At 32.1% G+C, this 20,489-nt stretch overlaps 1 protein-coding gene across 1 annotated transcript in view; it reads right to left on the bottom strand.

Annotated features, from left to right (window-relative positions):
• The window catches only part of CHD9 (chromodomain helicase DNA binding protein 9), a 118,022-nt gene that overhangs the window by 60,049 nt on the left and 37,484 nt on the right, over positions 1–20,489 (bottom strand). Inside the window, 8 exon segments of the mRNA XM_015586934.2 lie at positions 1,153–1,274; positions 3,219–3,356; positions 3,539–3,625; positions 5,297–5,414; positions 6,023–6,078; positions 6,164–6,232; positions 7,134–7,280; positions 10,991–11,102. Coding sequence (XP_015442420.1) covers positions 1,153–1,274; positions 3,219–3,356; positions 3,539–3,625; positions 5,297–5,414; positions 6,023–6,078; positions 6,164–6,232; positions 7,134–7,280; positions 10,991–11,102 — 849 coding nt within the window.

Raw genomic sequence — 20,489 nt, 5'->3', positions numbered from 1 at the left:
CTGGGTGAGATGCATGTCCCAGGCTGAGATCCTGGGGAGGGACTTTTCAACTTCTGATGTATGCGGGTAGAGGTAAGGAGAGCTAAGGATGGAGATACAGTTGTAGGCTTGGGTAGCAGGGCAGAATTTGAAGTTCACCTACTGGCCGGCCAGAGGCTTCTCTATGAAGCAGTCACAAGAGAGAGGCAGGGGTAGGATTGTGATAAAGGGCTTGAGAAAAGTGGCGAGTGTTTAAAACAAGCAATGCAGAAAATGTGAAAGGGTGCTGATGAGGGATGAAAATAAAAAGATTATTTCGTTAACTATTTTACCTGGAAGGATCTCTTGGGGAAAACTGTAATTAATATTTACAAAATAAGAACCAAGGGAAAGAACACTGCATGGACTGGATGGCAGGCCTCCCTAACTCCAATAGACTGAGTCAATGACTCACCATTACTAAGCGTAACGACTCAAGAGAATCATGTGAGAAGGAAAAATACAGAAAAATGATTTTGAATAAAAATGTCATCAAATTTTACTATGATTACTAATACCAGTGCCTTCATCTGCTCCCCTACTATACTAATTTCTCAATCACGGTACAATTTTTACTTCTTAGCAATCAACTTTTATCTCAATGGAAGTGAGATAATGTTCCATAAACAACTTAAAAATTGAACAACTTAAAAATTTAATTTATAAAATGGGGTAATTCATTACTAGGCTCTCATATTTTGTATTCTATTCCTTACCAATTGCTGACGACCTGCTTCTTTTAAGACTTACATTAAATTAAAGGCCTAATACTTAAAGATTAAATGCCCACACCTTACTAACTAGATTCAGTTTTTGGCAAACAGTAGTATAGGTTCGCAAGTTGAAAAATATTCTGAAACACGGAAGATGTTTTATGATATTAAAAAAGGTATTTCAAATTTGATTATTAATCGCCATCTCAACTTTCTTCTATGATGACTGGTATACATTTAAATAAAGCAACTGTAGTCAAAATCCTATACATATCTTCCTGAAATAATCTGACTTTCAATAATGAAGACTCCATGACAGTAATAATGTAACAACATCAATACCTATTTTACTGAACATATTTTGGCACATACAAAAAAAATAACACGCTAAAATTTTTTTCTGTTAAGATATACTACATACCTATTGTACCAATTGAACAAGAGCCAGTTGAGTCCTTCCAGTTGATATTCCCTGAGTTGGTTGCCATTTTTATAGTCCCTGGATTGATCTATTTTTTTCCAAATATTAGAGGGAGGACGATCCTTAGTGGAAAAACAAAGAATGAATGATGTATTTCAGATTGTTTAATCTTCCATATATCTCTCATAAGGAATGCTTTTAGAATAATCATGAAGCAGAGCATTATATGGCATTATGAAATTTTACAAACATCTAAAGACCGAATTAGTTCTATACAAACTCTTCCAGAAAATCGAAGAAGGCATGCGTCCCACCTTATTCTATGAATGATACCAAAATCAAAGATATTACGCGAAAACTACAGACCAATATCCCTTGTGAACAGAAATGCAAAAATCCATAACAAAATTTTAGCAAATGGAATCTAACAATACATAAGAAGCGTAATACATCATGACTAAGTAGGGTTTTTTGCCAGGAACAGAAGGTAGTTTAAATTTGAAAATTAATCGATGTTGATCGACAGACTAAAAAAAAAAAACCTATGAGAATCTCAACAGATATAGAAAAAGGATTTGAAAAAGCCAACATCTATTTCTAACAAAAACTCTTTTTAAATTTTGAATAGAAGGGCACTTCCTCAACCTAATAAGGTATATCTATGAAAAAGCCACAGCTAACATCATACATAATGATTAAGACTGAATGCTTTCTCCCCAAGATCGGGAAAAAGGCAAGGATCTCCACTGTCACCAGTCTACTGAGGCACAGTCTTCATCCCAAAAAGAAAATCTCTTTCACAATATTCCTTGATTCACTCTTCCATGAGCTATTTAACATTTTTGCTTCCTAGTTCAAGGCCTTTAGAAACCAAAAAAAAAAAGGGGGGAGGCGGGGCCAGGAGCTGTTCTCTTGCTAATAATAGACTGTGGGTATTTAGCAAGACTATGGGATAAATTAAGGAGACCAGAAATAAGAAAAAGAGAAAAAAATTAATAAACAACAATATGTTCTCTTCCAAGGAACAATTAATTCATTTTTCTTTTCTTATATCATATCACTAAATTTTTCATGGAAGCCTTCCCCACTCTGGTGCTCATCCAAAAGTGATCTGGCCCTGTCTTTTCATGTATAAACTCCCTCTTAAGTGAATTAAGAAATTTCTATAACCAAATTATAATGCAAAGAGGACAAGCCAACATATTTAATAAAATCATAAGATATCTCCTCAATATGAATTTGTTTTGGTTGGCTCCCCGAACTGGATTCATATGAGAACCATCCTATGTTTTAAATAAATGAAAAGCAAAAATTCATATAATTATTAGCAATATCAGAACTTGCAATAACTTTCTAGAATTCCAGTTTCTGTAACAGAAAAATCAATAACCCACTCAAGTTTTGTGTGTGTGTGTGTGTGTGTGTGTGTGTGTGTGTGTGCAGGGAAGAGATTTGCATGTAATCTATAAGAAATCAGTGTGTCTAATTTATGTATGTCTTTCATAATATTCTATAGAAAAGGTTCTAAAAATAAAGGTACTATGGAAGTAGATGAACTATTTAGTTATGGATAAGAAACTGGTTTATAGAAATGAAGGAAAACGTGGTTATAATATGGATATTTTCGACAGAGAATTAATTACTCTAGAGTTGAAACTGATATTGTGATAGTTTTGTAAATGACCTGAAAAAAGATTAGGGGGAAGTTATTAAATTCAGCGATGAGGTAGAAGTGTTCATAACTTTTCTGGAGGGTACTCTGGAAGAAAATATTCTTCACAGTTTTAAATGTACCTATGCTCTTTATAATTCTAATTATAATTCTGATTTATCTTACAGGAACTTATACAAGGGCTTAATGTTCAATGTAGCATAGTTTATAATAGCAAAAAACTGGAATACCCGCTAATGAAGGAATAAATTAACACACAGACATGACACTGTAGCAATATGAAAATACAGTACTAATTGCACCAAAGACTAAATTAAAAATTTAAAGATTACATTAAACCTGTTGAATAAAGAAGTGCTAAGAATTTATGAAGTTGTCTAAGATACATTCTTACCAAATGTCTTGTGTCAGGTCTTGACGCTTGCAATTGTTCAAACTCTTCTATTTTCGCAAGATCTACATCTTCTTTTAGTTCCCAGGTACTATCTTCATATGGCAATGAGCACCACTTTACTAAGTAGTAAATAACAGGCTATAAAAAAAATTTTACCTTTTAGAAAAATAGAGTTTAAATATATTAACCTACATCAATAAGAAGTAACAAAATTTTTTTTTATTATTTTAGGTCATTAACTTTAAAAAAGTAGTAAGTTTAAACGATGGAAAGTTTAAGTTTTTCTTATTTAAAAAAATTTTTTTTTACCAAATATTTACCTCACCAGTATCTTTGTCTTCACAAAAAGAGACTTCTAACACCCTGTCTACTTCAACGTAGTCTGGGTTAAATGGTTCTTCTTCCATCTAAAAATGAAAAAGTAACACTATTTGACAAAGAAGACGAAGACAAATACACTAGCTAGTTACTACAGGACATATAAGTTTGATTTCAATTACATTTCCAAAAAGTGGAATACTTCTATTTGAAGTTCTAAAAGATATTTAGGATATTTATTTATATTATGAATCACCATGTTATATATAATAAAACCAACCAAATAGGCCTCTATACTTTTCTGTTACTACTTTCCTCAAGTCCAAAAGTTGAACACCACCTGCAGGCTCATCTCTCAGTTGATCAAACATTCTTTTCTATGCTCAAGAATTTATTCAAACTAACTGAATGCAAACTATCTGAGCTATCTCATACCCTCTGCTCCCATTTACTGTTCAGCTGATCCTTCTTCCTGTAGTTTCTGAATGGGCTAATGGTAACACAGCACCCCTCCACGCCCCTCCCAGTTATACAAGCCCGAAATGGAGAAGTCATCTTAGATTTCTTTTTTAATCTCCCACGTCTAATAAGTTATCAATCTGTACAAATTCTACTTAACTCAAATTGGTTCCTCCTTCCTCATTCTCATCGCTTAATCACTTCTTACTTGTCAAATGTACTACTTGAAATAGGTACCATGTATATCCTGATATGATTCAATGAGAATACAAGCATCGTTTTTGTGATGTTCTTTTAAAAAATGCATGAACTAAATACTGAGGAAATATCACACAACTGCAAACTTAGGCACATTCTACCAAATAAATCACCTACATTCTTTTTTAAAAAAGGTAATAAAAAACAAAGTAAGAATGATTAAAGCAGACATGACAACTGAATGCAACATGTAATGCTGGATTGGACTCTGGACAAGAATAAGCACACATACAATTTTTGCTATAAACATACTAACATCATGTCAATTCTACTATTATTATCTAAGAAAATGTTTTCAGAAAATAAATACAGAAGTATTTGCAACTTACTTCCAAATGGTTTAGAAAAAAATGTACATGCATGTGAGAGAGGTTTGCAGAGGGAGAATGAATGTGAATGATAAAGCAAAAACAGTAAAATATTAACATTTAGGGAATCTAATTAAAAAATATGTGGGAATTTGTTGTATAATGTTTGCAACTTTATTGTCCAAAATAAAAAGTTTAAAAAAATATTCAAATTAAAAAGTTAGTGAAAATTATACTAATCTAAAACTGCACCAAAAATAGGCTATTAAAAAAAAAATTAGAGCGGGAAAGAACATGAGACTATTTAGTAAAGCTTAGAAGGGTAAATGAATTTTTTCAATGATGTTCTGTTCATATACATAGCTGGTACAGAAAATATGAAATAATTTCATGTACTGAAAAATACTATTTTCCATTTTTTTGCTACATTATCATTTCCATTATTTGACTAACTTTGTTGCTAAAATTCTGAGTTTTACTCACATTCAACTCTAAGTATTTAAATACATGCTAATTTAAAATACAGGATTTATCTACTATTTGAATTATCCATGTTCCTGTTGCAGCTACTTTTCAAGCTAAATTTGGGAAAAGAAAAAAAATGTAGATAGCATTTGTATTCAAATATCGAAGTTTAAAGTCTAAGAAGTAAAATAAATAATGAAGTTTTGATTGGTAATACTACATGTGTTCAGAGTTCAACACATAATTGTCTAATTTATTTATTTCTCTTACATCTGCAAAAAAATGTGCTCTTTGTGCTTGTCTCAATTTGAATCGTTTGATTTTCTGCTGGATCCTTTTATCTTTCAGGAGCTGCTGTTCTGTGGCCCACTCACAGTGAAGATAGGAGCTAAAATTTTTATAAAAGCAACATATTAGAATACATGTTTTGGTTTATTTAGATTTATTTTTAATCATAGAATTCCAATATAAAATATTATCTTCCACTTTACAAATAGGTAGTTCATCATTTTATTAAATGTCAATAGCCTGCCTCTGTGATCACTATATCCTAAGACTGTAGTCTAATGTCTGCAATTTGCTATAAACAGAATGATAAACTGAATCATATAGGTAACAAGATATGATTTATCATTTATCTCTTCATTATAAGTTTTGAAAAGATAAGAAAGCTAACTTGTTTTGAAAACAATGATTTTATTTAAAACACTTTCTTTCACCGAAGTATAAGAAAAAGCTGAATTCTGAAAAGTCAAACTCAAATGTAATGTCTATAATTTATAAAAGCGTATTATAGATTCCTCCATTTTGATATTAATCAGTTTTCTAAAAAAAATTTGACTGTAATATGAAAGGTTTTCAGTCTTCATTAATGCTTAAGTTCGTGATACAACACTTAAAATGAAGATAAAATAAAATTAATTTATCTTAATATAGTTAAATATATTTATAGTTAAATCAACGTCTTTCTATTATTTTTCTAACTGAAATACTTACTAATTCTTGTATTTTACAAAAAATTCTTCTGTATCAATCATCACTCCAGGTGATATCTATGAAAATAAAATCAATAATTATGACTTTTATTATCAGGCTCTGGAATACTGAAGTATGAAAGTAGAATGTACCATCACTTACTTCCTTTTTCACAATTCTGGAAGATAATATTTTGTCTACAATTGCAGCATCTTCCTCACTTGGATTTTCCTGAAGGAGGGAGGAAACAAATAATGACACATTCTGAAAATTCCTTTATAGCTTCCACTCTGTATATTTATGACTACATGAAAATTCAATAAACATTTATGGTTATCTAGCACATGTGCCAGGTGCCATGTTAAACATTAAGAATAGAAAAATGAAAAATAAATCGTCATTACTGTCCTCGTTATGGGCCTCATCACCATAGTGAAGATATGCTTCACTGTGATATGCATTCTTCTAAGCACGTATGTTAACTAATTTAACCCTTGCAACTACACTGTGTGGTAGGGTACTATTTGCATCCACATTGGACAGGTTAGGTAGGAAGCTCAGGCACAGAGAAGGTAAGTGCTTGCTTGCCCAAGGAGCCAGAACACTCAGCTAGCTAGCAGGGTAGAGTGGCTCTTCACAATCCAGATAAGAAAGATGAAAAGAATTATACAAAGAGGAAAATGCATACGCACTGACACAGAGGTGTCAAAACAACGCATTTGGGCAACTATATCCACAAAGCCAGTGGATGACTGCTTGGAAAGAAGGGGCAGGAGACAAGGCCAGAAAATCCACATAAAGGGCTTCATAGACTGTGTTAAGAAGGCATCAATATTTTTGAAGACTTAGGAGATCATTACAGTTTTCAACAGAAAAAGTACTATAATCAGGTTTGTAACTTAGAAATATGCTACAGAAAGGACAGAGTTTGGAGGAGTTTCAGGACTATGTGTTTGGGAGGTAGATGAATCTCTAGATTTCTGATCTGAACTATCAAAGGTTTTATTAACTACATTAAGGAATCCGGGAGCAAAAGTTGGCAAAGGTTTCAGGAGGAAAGCTAACAAAAGCATTTTAAGGAATTTATGTTGGTTTAAAATGTTTTGCTATAATAATCCCAAATCTGCCTTACCACAAATAACTGTAAAGGCTGTTCACCAGGTAAAGGAGGTAAATTCTTTTTTATTTTCACAGAGCCTTTAACCTCTTCTTCAGATTGTTTCCCCTCTCCATCTTCCGCATACTTTTTCCTTTTGATTTGTCGATTTGATCTTCTTTTCTGTAATGAACCATAAGGATCATATTTACATGATTTATTTTAAAGGAAAGGTTTTAAAAATAATTACACCAGTGTGGCAGTTTTATATATTAATGTTTCAAAATTGTATGCAACATTCATCTTTTCTCATTTTTCCTAATTAAAGGAAGATTATAATTTTCCCTTATCCAGGTTTGCAATCTTTAGATTAACTTCCTAAAGTTTAGAATAACAAAGATTAGTAATACCTTTATTGTCTTTCTCTAGAAATTGTTTAGAATAAAAAGATTATTTTACTTAACTATTTCACATTTTGGTCAAAATATATTTTATTAGTAATTAGTAATTGCTTTATTATTTTTCTTTAGAAACTATTACTAATAAAAGTAAAAAGGCACCTGTTTTATTTAACTATTTCACACCTTGGGCAGCACATATTTATACTATTAAAACTTTCGTAGTTTTTGCCCAAAATCTAAAAAGTACATCAGATAAATATTGGTTAAATTATTAACAGGGATATAAAACTAGAAGAAATTAAATAACATTTGCCATAAACCCATGAACTTACATTTAAAACAGAAAAGAAAAAAACAAAAACAAAAAATGATATGAAACATTTTAAAAGAAATACACAAAATAATAAAGTATAAAACCTACGGAAATAATTAAATGTGAATGAGAAAGGAACCAGTGTTTTACTAACTTTACTATCTTTCCTTAAAAATAAGGAACATCAGTATCATAAAAACAGAACTAAGCCTTAAAAAAAGTATTACATGTAGTAAAATAATTTTTAAATAATCTAAGTAATTTTAAATCAGGTATCAAATACACATGGCTTTACTTACCTCCCTAGATATCTAATATTATTTGATGTTCCCTCTATAAAAAGAAACTCTCATATTGATTTGAAAATCCCAAAGGACTTCAGTTTGCCTTCTTTCACCTCTCTAAAATCTTGTGGGTGGAAGCATCTGAGCCAACTATTGTATTGCTCGGTATCTGGTATAAATCTCCCCCTTCTTCCTGTTCCTATTTTATTTTCTTTTGTATATTCAGTAACTCCCATAACATCCCCCCCGCCAAATGTAACCAGCAAATAACCCATGTTTTCTCCTTTTGGTTTCTGACAATGTCTTCAATTTAGTACGTCTTTCATACTTCCATAGCCAAGACAAGAATAGCTGAATCAGGAGCAGTGTGGGGACAAACTTGTTATTTGCATCCAGAAAGGTTGCAGTGGCCTTTAACGTGCCTTTGCCTCTAGCAGAATACTGTGAGAAAGAAAGGTACTAATATGGTGAGTTAGCTCAGCCAAATGCAGTAGACAACTTCATGCCTCATTTAGGATGGGTCATCATCTCCTGGCCAAGAGGACATTTACCCAAGGTACCACTTTTGTTAATATTGGAGACAGGAAGGTGGCATATAAAAATCTTAATAACGGGACTTCAAGAAACCTAATTTTCCCATATCCTGTTGTGAAAGATATGAAATATTTCTTTCTCCCTGGGGGAAAAATTCTAAGGATCTCTAATTTAATAGCAGGCTAAAGGAGTGTTCAGATTTCTATTACAGGCATCCTACAGTTCTTAATGTTCAAGACTAATTTAAATTAATAACCGACAGTGACATTTATTAGTCTAACAATAACATGTATTAACAATGTTGTGTCTCACCAGGCACAAATCTTCTAAATAATGGAGCTTGCGAATAATTCAGTGTAATTTTAGAACACTGTTCAATGTTTTCAGCATTAGTTTCCTTTCTAGTCGCTTATGCATCTATTAATGCTTTGAGATGCCTCACTTAGTCTTCAGTCAACAGAAAATGAGTGGCCTGAAAGAATCCTTTGAACTCAAAGACGTGCACATTCAGGTAATTCTTAACAAGACAGAACATGGGCCACTCATTGTAAACTGCTCTCTAATCCTATGAAGACTTTATTAGTCTAAAAGATTTCATCTATGAGTTATAAGATTATAGCTGACTTCATTATAAATTATATTCCACTAGGTTATATGGTTAGATATCAGGTGAATCCAAACAAGGTGTCACTCTCATCGATTATCTTACTGTCATACTTTTCTGTCTACTACTTTAAAAATATAAAAAGTAATTCGATGTCCACAGTTTTGGCTGTGATTTTCTGGCTTTCTTTCTCCATGATGTTTTGCAAAACACAGTTTAAAACAGTGACAAGCTCTTTCTTCAAATTTCTTCTACCTTTTTCCCTTATGTCTTAAAGGCTGCAAAGATCGAGCTACAGTATTTTACATTAGAGGTCAGAAACATGCTTCTAAATGACATAACTGTGATATCATATTACTTGTTTTCTCTAATAATCCTAATATAATCTGCTGCAGAGGCTTTAAAAAATATAAGTCTAAATATCAGACTACTAGAGTGCTCTCTATTAAGATTAAAGGTAAAAAATTAAGTATCATATTTACATTTTTAAATTTCTACTCGACTCCAAACCTTAGACTACTTTTCAAGCTTTTAAATCTTGACAATTAATTGTGGTTGAAAGCTATAAGGACCTCTCCATCATTTATATGATGATACATTTAAATATGTCAATAATACAGATTTATAAGTGTTTATTAGAAAATACTTCCAACCTTCCCCATTTGTGAGTGTGATGTGTGTTTTTGTCAATAATACAGATTTATAAGTGTTTATTAGAAAATACTTCCAACCTTCCCCCATTTGTGAGTGTGAGTGTGTGTTTTAGAGCAAGACCTATCAAAGCGAACAAATACTAGAGTCAAAGGTATGGAAGAAATGTGCCATGTTAACCTATCCTGCCATGTCACTGTTTGGTAATTACATAATGGAAAAATGGCCAGCATTATTCTAGTAAAAATTAAACTGAATTTTCTCATATCGAATAAGTAAAAGTTTCCCTAAGTTAAGGATAACATAAAGAGAAAGCCAGGCCATATAACATCAGGAGCTTCGGTCACTGCCCTTACCTCAACTCTTGCAGCAGCCCAGGAGCCTTGAGCCACTCACTACTCTCCCATTGGACAAGAAGCTGCGTAAGGAAGAAGAAAGGCCGTTCAGGGGCTTTCTGGCCCCATAATTCAACAACTGCCACCACCCCTACGGCCTATAGTCGTGCTTTAATTATTAGAGAGCAGAGGGTGGCCTGAATTATTATGACCTTCACTATATATATATATATATTTTTTAACTTCACAAGGTTATTTTGAATATCCACTTACTCAAAATAAAAGGGCAAAACGCACAGTATTTTTGTCTACATCAGGGGATTTTTAATATAAATGGTTGTTTTTTTCTTTGACAGAGCAGATCAAAGGAGTTATCTCTAGAAATGATTTAATACATTTGCTTTATCATTGTAGGTGATTTTAAAAATTATGATGTCTTTCATTAAGTTCATTCAAAAGCACTCTAAGTACAGGATATCACTAGCTACTTTTCCACGCTAAAAGCCAGCAGAAACTTCAGATTGTTACTTAACCTCTCTGGGCTTTAGTTTCATTATATGAAAAATAAGTGGCTTGAGAGGATATGTCAGTTTCCTCCCAGGTCTACATATTGCTAGGACTACATTGTGGTAATGCTGTCACACTAAGCTCTACTATACGATAAAATGTATTTTACTAGTAAACTGCAGTATAAAAATCCATAAAGCAAAATTATGCTATCTAGATAATTCTACCAGTACTTCAGTTGTCAGAAAAAAATTGAATACTCACTTGAGAGTCTTCCTCTTTGCATGTATGCTGTGGCATCTGCTCCACATCAGATATTTCATCCGAAGACTCATTCTTTCTTTTTTGTTTTTTACCCAATGTAATAATAAGCTTGCTGTTTTAAGAGGGAAAAGAGTAAACAGTAAGATCCCTGCATTTTTCCATTTTTTGTCAAATCAAGATTACCATGATAAACTTTCTTTCATTTATAGCACTTGAATGTTCAACTGATGATAATTATCACGAAATCCATATGGCATTTTTCAAGACAAAAACTGTATTCTAATGGAGCAAATACAAATCACTATTACAGTTAACATACTTCTAAGCACAGAAACGCACTCAAGTTCTATCACTTCTTAGGCTCAAGATTATTTTTCAAAGGAAAAATATCAGGTGCTATAACTAACTGTATTTAGTAATTAAAATAATTACTTTATTATCTTGTAGATTTGAAATGAGGAATTTCCTTCTACCTCTTACTAAATTCAAATCCCACTAATGTCCCTGAATCCCCGATTCCCTAAAAGCCTCTACTTCTTTCTCCCCTATAGTAATGTCTCCCTTACTTAAAACAATTTAACAATTAAATGTTGTTTAATGATTTCATATATGTTATGGCTTATCTTAAATGTACTCTGTTCCTAAGAACTTTATTTTTTATGTTTCAACAGTTTGTCTCTCATGTGTATGTGTATATACATATATTAATATTTGCACACACACAAAATACAAATGTCTAAAATGAAAGTGTGCTTTTGATTTTTTTTCCAGATCAGATGTAGAAGTACAGAGCTCCCATATCTCCTTAACTGTTTCAACAGATAGGAGGGCTTGATTTCAAAGTACCATACTAATCACAAACCATGCTAAGTGTTAATCAAGAAAGTCACCAAATACTTTCAGATATATGTCAGAATTTTTCAACAATAATTTAGTAGTTCTACTGTGGGAGAACTTGGAGGTGAAGGGCATGCCCTTTGAAATCACAGGGTCAAAGACTGTAATCTTTGAGTTCCCTGTTTAACCATCTGTGAGACACTGGGCAAATGACTTGGTCTCTTTTTGCCTTAGTGTCCATGCTTAGGAAACAGAGATATTTTAACAGCTGCCTCTATTGTTGTTGAGAATTAAGTGGGATAATATATGTTACCTCTTAGCAAAGTCTTGACACAGTAATTTTTCAACTAATGATCGCTACATCTAATATTTTATATGCCAGGCACTTTCCTAAATTCTAAGATTTGAAGATAAAGGAGACCCAGTTACTAATCTTAAGTCATTGTTAGAATATGATCACAGTTAAAATGCTAAAATGGAATTTAGCACTGGACATAATGTGAACCCAAAGGAAGAAGTGCTCATGTTTACTGAAGAGTAAAGGAGGCCTTACAGAAAAAGTGAAGTCTGAGACTTGAACGATGTAAGGGAGTTTAACACATAATGAAAGAAGAGGTAGGGTACATCCTAGGTACGGGGATGCCACAGCAAAGACTATCAGTGTTAAGAGCATGTCGGGATACAGAGTATCGCAGGAGGAGGAAGCAGAGGGATGATGCTCTTATAACTACGGCGGAGTTCACAGGCCTTGTATGACATGCGAAAAGTTTAAGGCCAGCTTTTAAGCTCGACAGGACAAGAATTTAAAGAGCATCTGTCCTGTTCACTATTGACAACAAATGGCACTGAAATATCTTTGAATGAATGAAAAAAAATGCAACTGGAAAATGAGAATTTTAAACAAGTTCTAGTGATGTAACTATACTTAATACAGCATTGAATACTTGAAAGTTGCTAAGAAAGTAAATCTTAAAAGTTCTCATTACAAGAAAAAAATTCGTAACTACGTGAGATGATGGATGTTAACTAACCTTATTGTGGCAATAACTTTGCAAATCTACATATATCAAATCATACTGTACACCTTTAAACTAATACAATGTTATGTCAATTATATCTCAATAAAACTGGGAGGGGAGAATTTTAAATGAGAGAGCAATGCAACCAGAAGTAAGTGAAATGCAAGGCAGGCAAACCAGTGATAAAGCAAATGATGAACAGTCAGCAATACAGGGCCGTGGGGATAAGCATGAAGAGGCAAAAAAGGATACAATTTTGGAAGCATACTCAGCAGGACTTGGTTAACTAGATGACTAGATTTAAAGCGAGAAAAAATTCTAGCAGAATTTATCCTCAGGTTATTCATGTATCGGTATGATTACCACCTTCCACAGGATAATGGTAATTCTCACTTGGTATCTCATCTGCATTCTTCTGAGTTTGTGATGAAAATAAATAAGAGTAAAATACAGCTTATGTTGGAACCTGAGAAAAGATACTATGAAACAATATTTTAAGGAACCAACCACAATCACACTTCATTCCCTCTCACCACTTTCATTGGTCATTTCCTCCCTCTTCTGGTCCCTCTTCCTCTCTGGTTTCCTTCCTAAAATAAAAATCTTCCTTGAGATCATATCTACTATTAGATATCACATGTTCTTCCCTCTTCTCATCCACAGTTCTTAAAATAGTCTATACTGTTTCAGTTTCCTTTCTCAACCCACTGTAATCTGAACTTCACATGCATTATTTCACTTGATGTTCACGCAACTCTCAAAGGCAAATGCTATTATTTTATAAGAAGAAACTGAGGCTTAGAGATGTTAAATACCTTGTTCAAAGTCACACCAATAGCAGGAATAGAGATAAAAATTAATGCCTCACTTCAAAGCCTGAACTCCTAATTCCTAAGGCCACAAATGACCCTGGTAATGCCAAATCCAATGGAAATTTAAGGTTTTATCTACCAAAGCATAACTAACCCCTTTTTCCTTCTCTGCACCCTTGGCTCCATGACACAAACACCCTTCTAGTTCTCAATAAACTCCTTTGGCTCATTTCCAATGGCAAGGTCAAGGATAACTCTAAGTAAAATTGGGTAGCAGAAATATACATTTCATGCATTCTTCCATTATCTATCCACCTCCAACCCTAAATGCATGTTTTAGACTAGTCTGTAGATTAACAAAACTAGTAAAAAGAATGTTTAGTTACTAAAGTAACAATTTCCTATGAAATGCAAATCAAGACCTGTTAATACCTTTCAACACACTGTTTAAAAGTGTTGGGTAAGCTAAATGAATTATGTGAAATACACATTCTGATACAGTATCCATGTGGCTGCGTAAAGATGGACATTCCACTGAATAAAAACTTCAATGAAATCAGAAGCTGAGATATTAACATTTTTTTTGTATTTATGAGTGACTATGAAGAGGTTACACTGTTTCTTTCTAGTGGTAATGGTAATTAAATGAAAACTTTCTAAGATCAGTGGACTAAGCTTCTTAAACATTATTCTTATAGGTAAATACTGCCTAAATCTCTAAAAAAAAAAATAATAATGAGTGCTGCCAAATCAATCTTAAACACCCACCCCTTTTGGTAGAGGGGAGTGAAACTGTTTGCTATAATATCTTAGACGAAACTTCACTGTATTAATTTAAAATGCACTTAAAATAGAAAAAAGATCCTTTTGTTTTTCATATACTATATTTTCTTTCAATATTGTTCCACAGGCTTGAAATAGCATCTTATTTTATGAATTCATTAACCATTCTTAACTCATAAAAATCTTTTTTCAAACCCTAACTTTGAAGAGACAGTGCAGATTATAGTAGTTTCCTACTAAACCTTTCAAAGTCCAAATATGTTTACACATGCCCTTTCTGTTCAGAAAGGGTACATTTCCATGTTAGGAAAAAAGCTAATTCTAAAACTTGAAGTCATTATTAGCTACATAATTGAGTCAAATATAAATATTTTAAGATTTAAAAACTTTTTAAAAGATTTAAAACTGAGGGTTACTTATGTAGAACACTATTCTTGGAAACAAAGAAGTCATATAGGTTTATTAAGAGCTCTAAAATAGTATATAGGTGATATCACAAAAGGAAACAAAAATTAGGTTGGTATTGATCAATAATTCTTAAATGTACACAGCAGGCTTCATTAGGAGGCTGTCTGTTAAAAATACAGATTCCTAATGAGAAAACATCAGACAAACCCAAATTGAGAGACATTCTACAAAGTAAGTGGCCAACATGCTTCCAAATTGAAAATGTCACAAAAGACAAAGACTGAGGAATTATCCCAACTGGAGGAGTGTAAGGAGACATGACAACAAACTGAAATGTAGGATCCTGATTTGGACCCTCACCAAAAAACAAACAAACCAACAACATAAAAAACCCCACAGAACAATTGACAAAATTTGCACGAGATCTCTAAATAAGCTAATAGGATTGCACAGGATTGTATAAGTGTTTCTATTTCCTGGTTTTGATAATTGTGCTTTGGTTACATAAAATGTTAACATTTGAAGAAGCTGGATGAAGAGCCTAAGGGAATTCTGATCTATTTTTGCAAATCTGAAATTAGTTCAAAACAAAATATTAAAAAATATATAGCTATGTAGGTCCCAATCCCAGGATATTTATCTAGTAGGTAGATAAGTATCTTGATTGGACTTCGAAAAATTCCCTAAGAGACTCTGATGCTCCACTGGATCTAAGAACCGCTGGCTCAGAATGGTTACGGTCGATTACTCTAGGAACATTCAGGATAATAAAACTTTTATATTTATAGAATGCTTTTTAAATCTCAAAGCGCTTTTGCCTACAATATCTCAGTTGATCCTGAGAAAAACTCTGAAATAGGCAAGGCAGGTATTGGTGTCACTATAATAATAAGAAAACTTTAGCTCCAAAAGATGAAATAAACTGCCAAAGTCACATGTTTAGCAATATGGTCAATATTATGGACAATACGGTCTCTCTATTCCTACCTACTCTACTATTTCCAACATATCTTACTGATTTTAAAATAACACTAAACTTCAATAATCAAAAGATATTTAAACCAATGAACAGTTTAATAAAGAGAAACATGAAACTGTATTATATTTTAGTAAATTACTAAGGATAAAGAAAACCTAACTTTTGAGCAATCAGAAATCTCTATTGCCCATACAATGACAAATGATAACCATAAGTGTTATCTGAAGGAAATTAGATGATCCAAAAGTAGGGGGAAAAAATCAGTTAAGTAAAATATCCAATTACCAAAGAGCATTCTATTCCATTCCATTCTTACGTCATGGCTCACAAAGAGTTTACAATATTAATTCTAATAAAATTTCATTATAAATGAAACTACAATTTCAATATAGATACATTCTTCAAATAAACTGATAGTTTGCTATTCCTAGAAATAGCAAGGGAAAGCAAAAAGGTAATACAGAATATATTCACAATAAAAGCTTCATCCAAGTTTTGTTTTGTTAAAACACTAAAGGAATCTGTTATCAATGTTAGCAAACTTCAGCAACAGATATTCAGACAAATATAAGAACTAAATATTAAAACATGTTTCAAAAATCAAAGAGCAATTCCACGTTATGTATAAATTTGAAATGTTAATTCATTTGATAAGTCTAGGCACTAGAAAACCTCAGTGTTTATACTTGATGTCTGTAGTTGATTTTCAGATGTAATTTATGCACTCATCTAAATCCTGCCCACACGTTATTAGTACAGGCTGTGTGTAAGTAATAAGTTGTAGTCTACACTGTGTCGATCTGTAATTGCCTCCTGTTGATTCTCTCATTGCAATAATTGGACAAATAATGCTATCTTATCCAATTAGTCCATTTGTTGTAATTAATGCATCCAATTCATCATAAGTGAAAGAAACAAGCAAAAATACTTTCACATTATAATTTTTTTCTTTATAAGCAAAGTGAAAAACACTGGTCTATTTTTAAAGTTATCAAATAGAAACCTCTTAAGAAACACATTTAATTTGGTGAAATTACTCCATCTTAAGGTTCAACTCAAGACTAACAAACTCATCTGGGAAAAACGATCAAGTTTTAAAAGAATTCTTTATTTTAGTTAATCCTTAAATGTGTGAAAGTAACAATATAGTGTAAGCTTTTGGTTAACTTGTACTACAAATTACTTCCTATTTAAGGATGGACTTTTTTTTTCCAAAAAGTTGAATTACTTAGTTTCAAATAAATAGTTGCTGAGGAAACAAGTATTAGCTAAGTATTAATCATAGTCAATATATTTATCACTTAATTCTTATTAAAAAACATTTTTTAAATGGTATTTATATTAAAAATATTGACAAACAGGAACATTAAAATCAAATACTTTATTTCAGTAGTTCTAAGACACACATATTCCCCACATAGTAACATCTACAAAATCAAGATTCCTCTAATAATCAACAACATGCCATAGTTTTAGCTCAGAATATCTTTTTTCTTTCTTATCGACAAATAAAATAATGGTCTTATAATCAATGACATCTTAAATTGAGTGAAACACAGCACATTGTTTGCTAATGATAAACTTTACTAACAATTTATGTAAAGGTGTACTTTTTAAAAATGGAACTATGTCTTAATTAAATTAATAATAAATAATGTATATGTCAATACTTTCTATAGATGAATACATTTCAGATTTTCACTAAGTTCAAGTTTAGATAGGAGTGAAATCAAAACATTTTATCTGCTGAGAATTTAAAAAATTCTAGAACTTATAGACTAATGATAGCATATGATTAATGAAAAATACATAATAAATTTATGTATTTTTTAAAATTTTGTCATATGCCAAGAAATGATTAAATGATTACTACATTTATATTTTATCCAAATTATTATCTTGAATATTTTCAATCAGAGTCTTATCTGTCACCTTATTAACATGAACTATAAAGTGATAATTCCCAATTTCTGATAATTCATCTTATTTTTCTCAGACGTTTATTCATTTATATTATTTTCCCTTATATTTTATATAGATGTAAATGGCCCTCTATAGACATACATGTGGACGTGCTGATATGTTTTGTTTAATGAACACCTACATTTATGTGTGTGTGTGTACATATATGATGATAGGTAATAATGTCATTTTCCTTCTTCCCTCTTGAGGGTTCAAAAAGACTATAGCAATAAGGGGCATAATATAATTCCGAGATCACTGAATGTTTCATTCTTTTCCTTTAAAACATAACATCCTTAATTTCTACTTGAGTTTGAGAATTATGTTCCAATTTAGACGTTTTAAGAGAAACAGTAACTCTAGCATCTGACAATTAGCATTCCTATAACAAACAGAAAAAATAATTATGAATACAAAAAAGAACAGTTAAGATTTAATCGTGAAAGACTATTACTAATTAAATTTATAAGGGTACAAGAATATTTTTAAGTATCAAAAGCATTCTACCTATGTTAGTCCAATAATCTACAATACAAAGAAATAAACTGTGACAACATGGAAACAAAATTTAAACGTCAAAGATATAAACCCAAAATTTAAAAATGCTTCATCATCTAAAATTGAATGGAACCATAAGAAAATTCTACTGGAAGTCTTAGAATGATTTTATTTTAGAATTTAACTGTCTACTACTAAACCAGTTATGTCCCTGTGGTTTTATGCAGGATTACAATGCCATTTCTATTTTCAACAAATCAAATTCGATCATGTGTTACCTTTTAATATTTAACCTTCCACTCTTTCATTCCATAAAATCCATCCTGTATCTATTATGTACCTACTATTACTTGAAGAAACTCCTGCTACTCTACTCGAGAAGCAACTTGTTAGAACCTGACTGCCAAGATCACGAAAAATGTTAAAGTGGAAGAGGGTTGCTTCCTGTCCTCCCTCACTCTTTAATTTTACACCTGCCATTTCCATTTTAACTCATGCCCTTCCATATAACCATGGGCAACCCTTTCAAACTGCAGGCATGTTTCAAACAAAATTTACCAGTCCAAAATGGTTACTCTAGGTAACCTGACAAAGAGAGGAATGCTTATATAAAAAAAGCCATTAAGTTAACCTATGATCCCTCTTAACAAATAGCAACTGTTTTTGTTTTTGTCTGTCCTGATTTTTTTAACTCATCTTGTTTAGGAACACAACCTTGATGGAAAGGAAACCTAGGCAGACGAATGAGTTTAGGCAGGAAGAAGGGGTGTGGCTCCTGGCCTCGGCTTTTTCCATCAACAGCTATTCACTCTGTATGTTTTCAGAAAATAACGATGGCTAACACTTACAAAGTACATTCCAGGTACTGTTCTACATGTTTTCAATGTGATTATATCATATTATCCTCAAGATAACACTGCAAGGCAAGTACTATCATCTCCATTTTACATATAAGGAAACTAAAGGTTGGAGAGGTATTTGTCCAGGGTCACGCGGCTGTGACAAAACTGAGATTTGAACAAATGCAACTTGCTCCAAAGCCAAAAAATTTACATGATCATACTGCATGCCTAACCTAACTCCCAGAATCACTGTGACGATTACATGAGACTACATCAAAGTGCCCTGAAAGGGGCACTACTTCTCATACTGTTCAAACATTAATCTATAAAAGTGACAGAAATAATGAAAGGTTTCATGCACACCAGCAAGCAGAGGCAGTATTGGTTTTCTTCAGATTAGTCTTCCTAGAGTATACCAAATCAAAGACATGGATTAAATAAACACCAACTCTAACTATGTGTCAAACATAACATTGTTTACAAGTTTAGTTACTTTTAAAATTTATGTTTCACATTGTCGGTGGTTAAGTTCCAACATATATTCCCTTCAATTTTATCTGACATCAGTCATTTGATATTAGTGACAGCTCAATTCATCCAAAACTAATAGAAAAATAAAATTTTTACAAAAAATTTAATACATCATAAAATGCTGTTAATTAAAATGATGCAACTAAATCATTTAAATGATTTCACACAAAAATTAAAAACTCGGCAAATTCAAAATTATAAAATGTAGTGGCTTATTAGAAGAGTAATGAAAATTTTCAATCGACTAATATAGGAACTCTAGATTGTACATGAATTTCATTTCCAAGTACGCTTTTTCCTCCAAAATGATAATAATCTTTGCCTTTGTCTGACACAGATGATCAAGAAATCAGTGTTTTACTCTTAACAGCTTAGTAACAATAGGCAAACTTCAATTTTACTTATCTGCCTACAATTTATAAATTCCTGTATCAAAAAGTTCTATACTCTCAAGTTTCAGCAACTACTCAATATCTCGCCATGTACGTATCTTTCCAGTACAATTCTCACCTTATTTTCAAGAATGCTATCTCTAAAAAACAAGTACCAAATTGATCAATGCTGTGCATTAAAACAATTTATTGTTATAATCTATTTCTAATAAAAATACAAACACCACAGTATGAGTCAGATACTCCACCACAATAAATTACTATTCCCTACCATATCAATTTATATTTTTAAAAAATCCATGCTTCTCTATTATAATTTAATTACATCTAAATTCCCCTTATGTTCATTCTTTTTTCTTGAACCAGATTCACTTCTGGCATCTTTTTGCCTTTAGCTATTCCCTACCCACCCCCAAATTTAAACTTGCAGTAACTT

Source organism: Pteropus alecto, unplaced genomic scaffold (assembly GCF_000325575.1).
Source record: "Pteropus alecto unplaced genomic scaffold, ASM32557v1 scaffold123, whole genome shotgun sequence".
NCBI lineage: Eukaryota > Metazoa > Chordata > Mammalia > Chiroptera > Pteropodidae > Pteropus > Pteropus alecto.
Note: the sequence above shows the minus strand (reverse complement) of the source record. Positions and strands in the feature narration are given on the sequence as shown.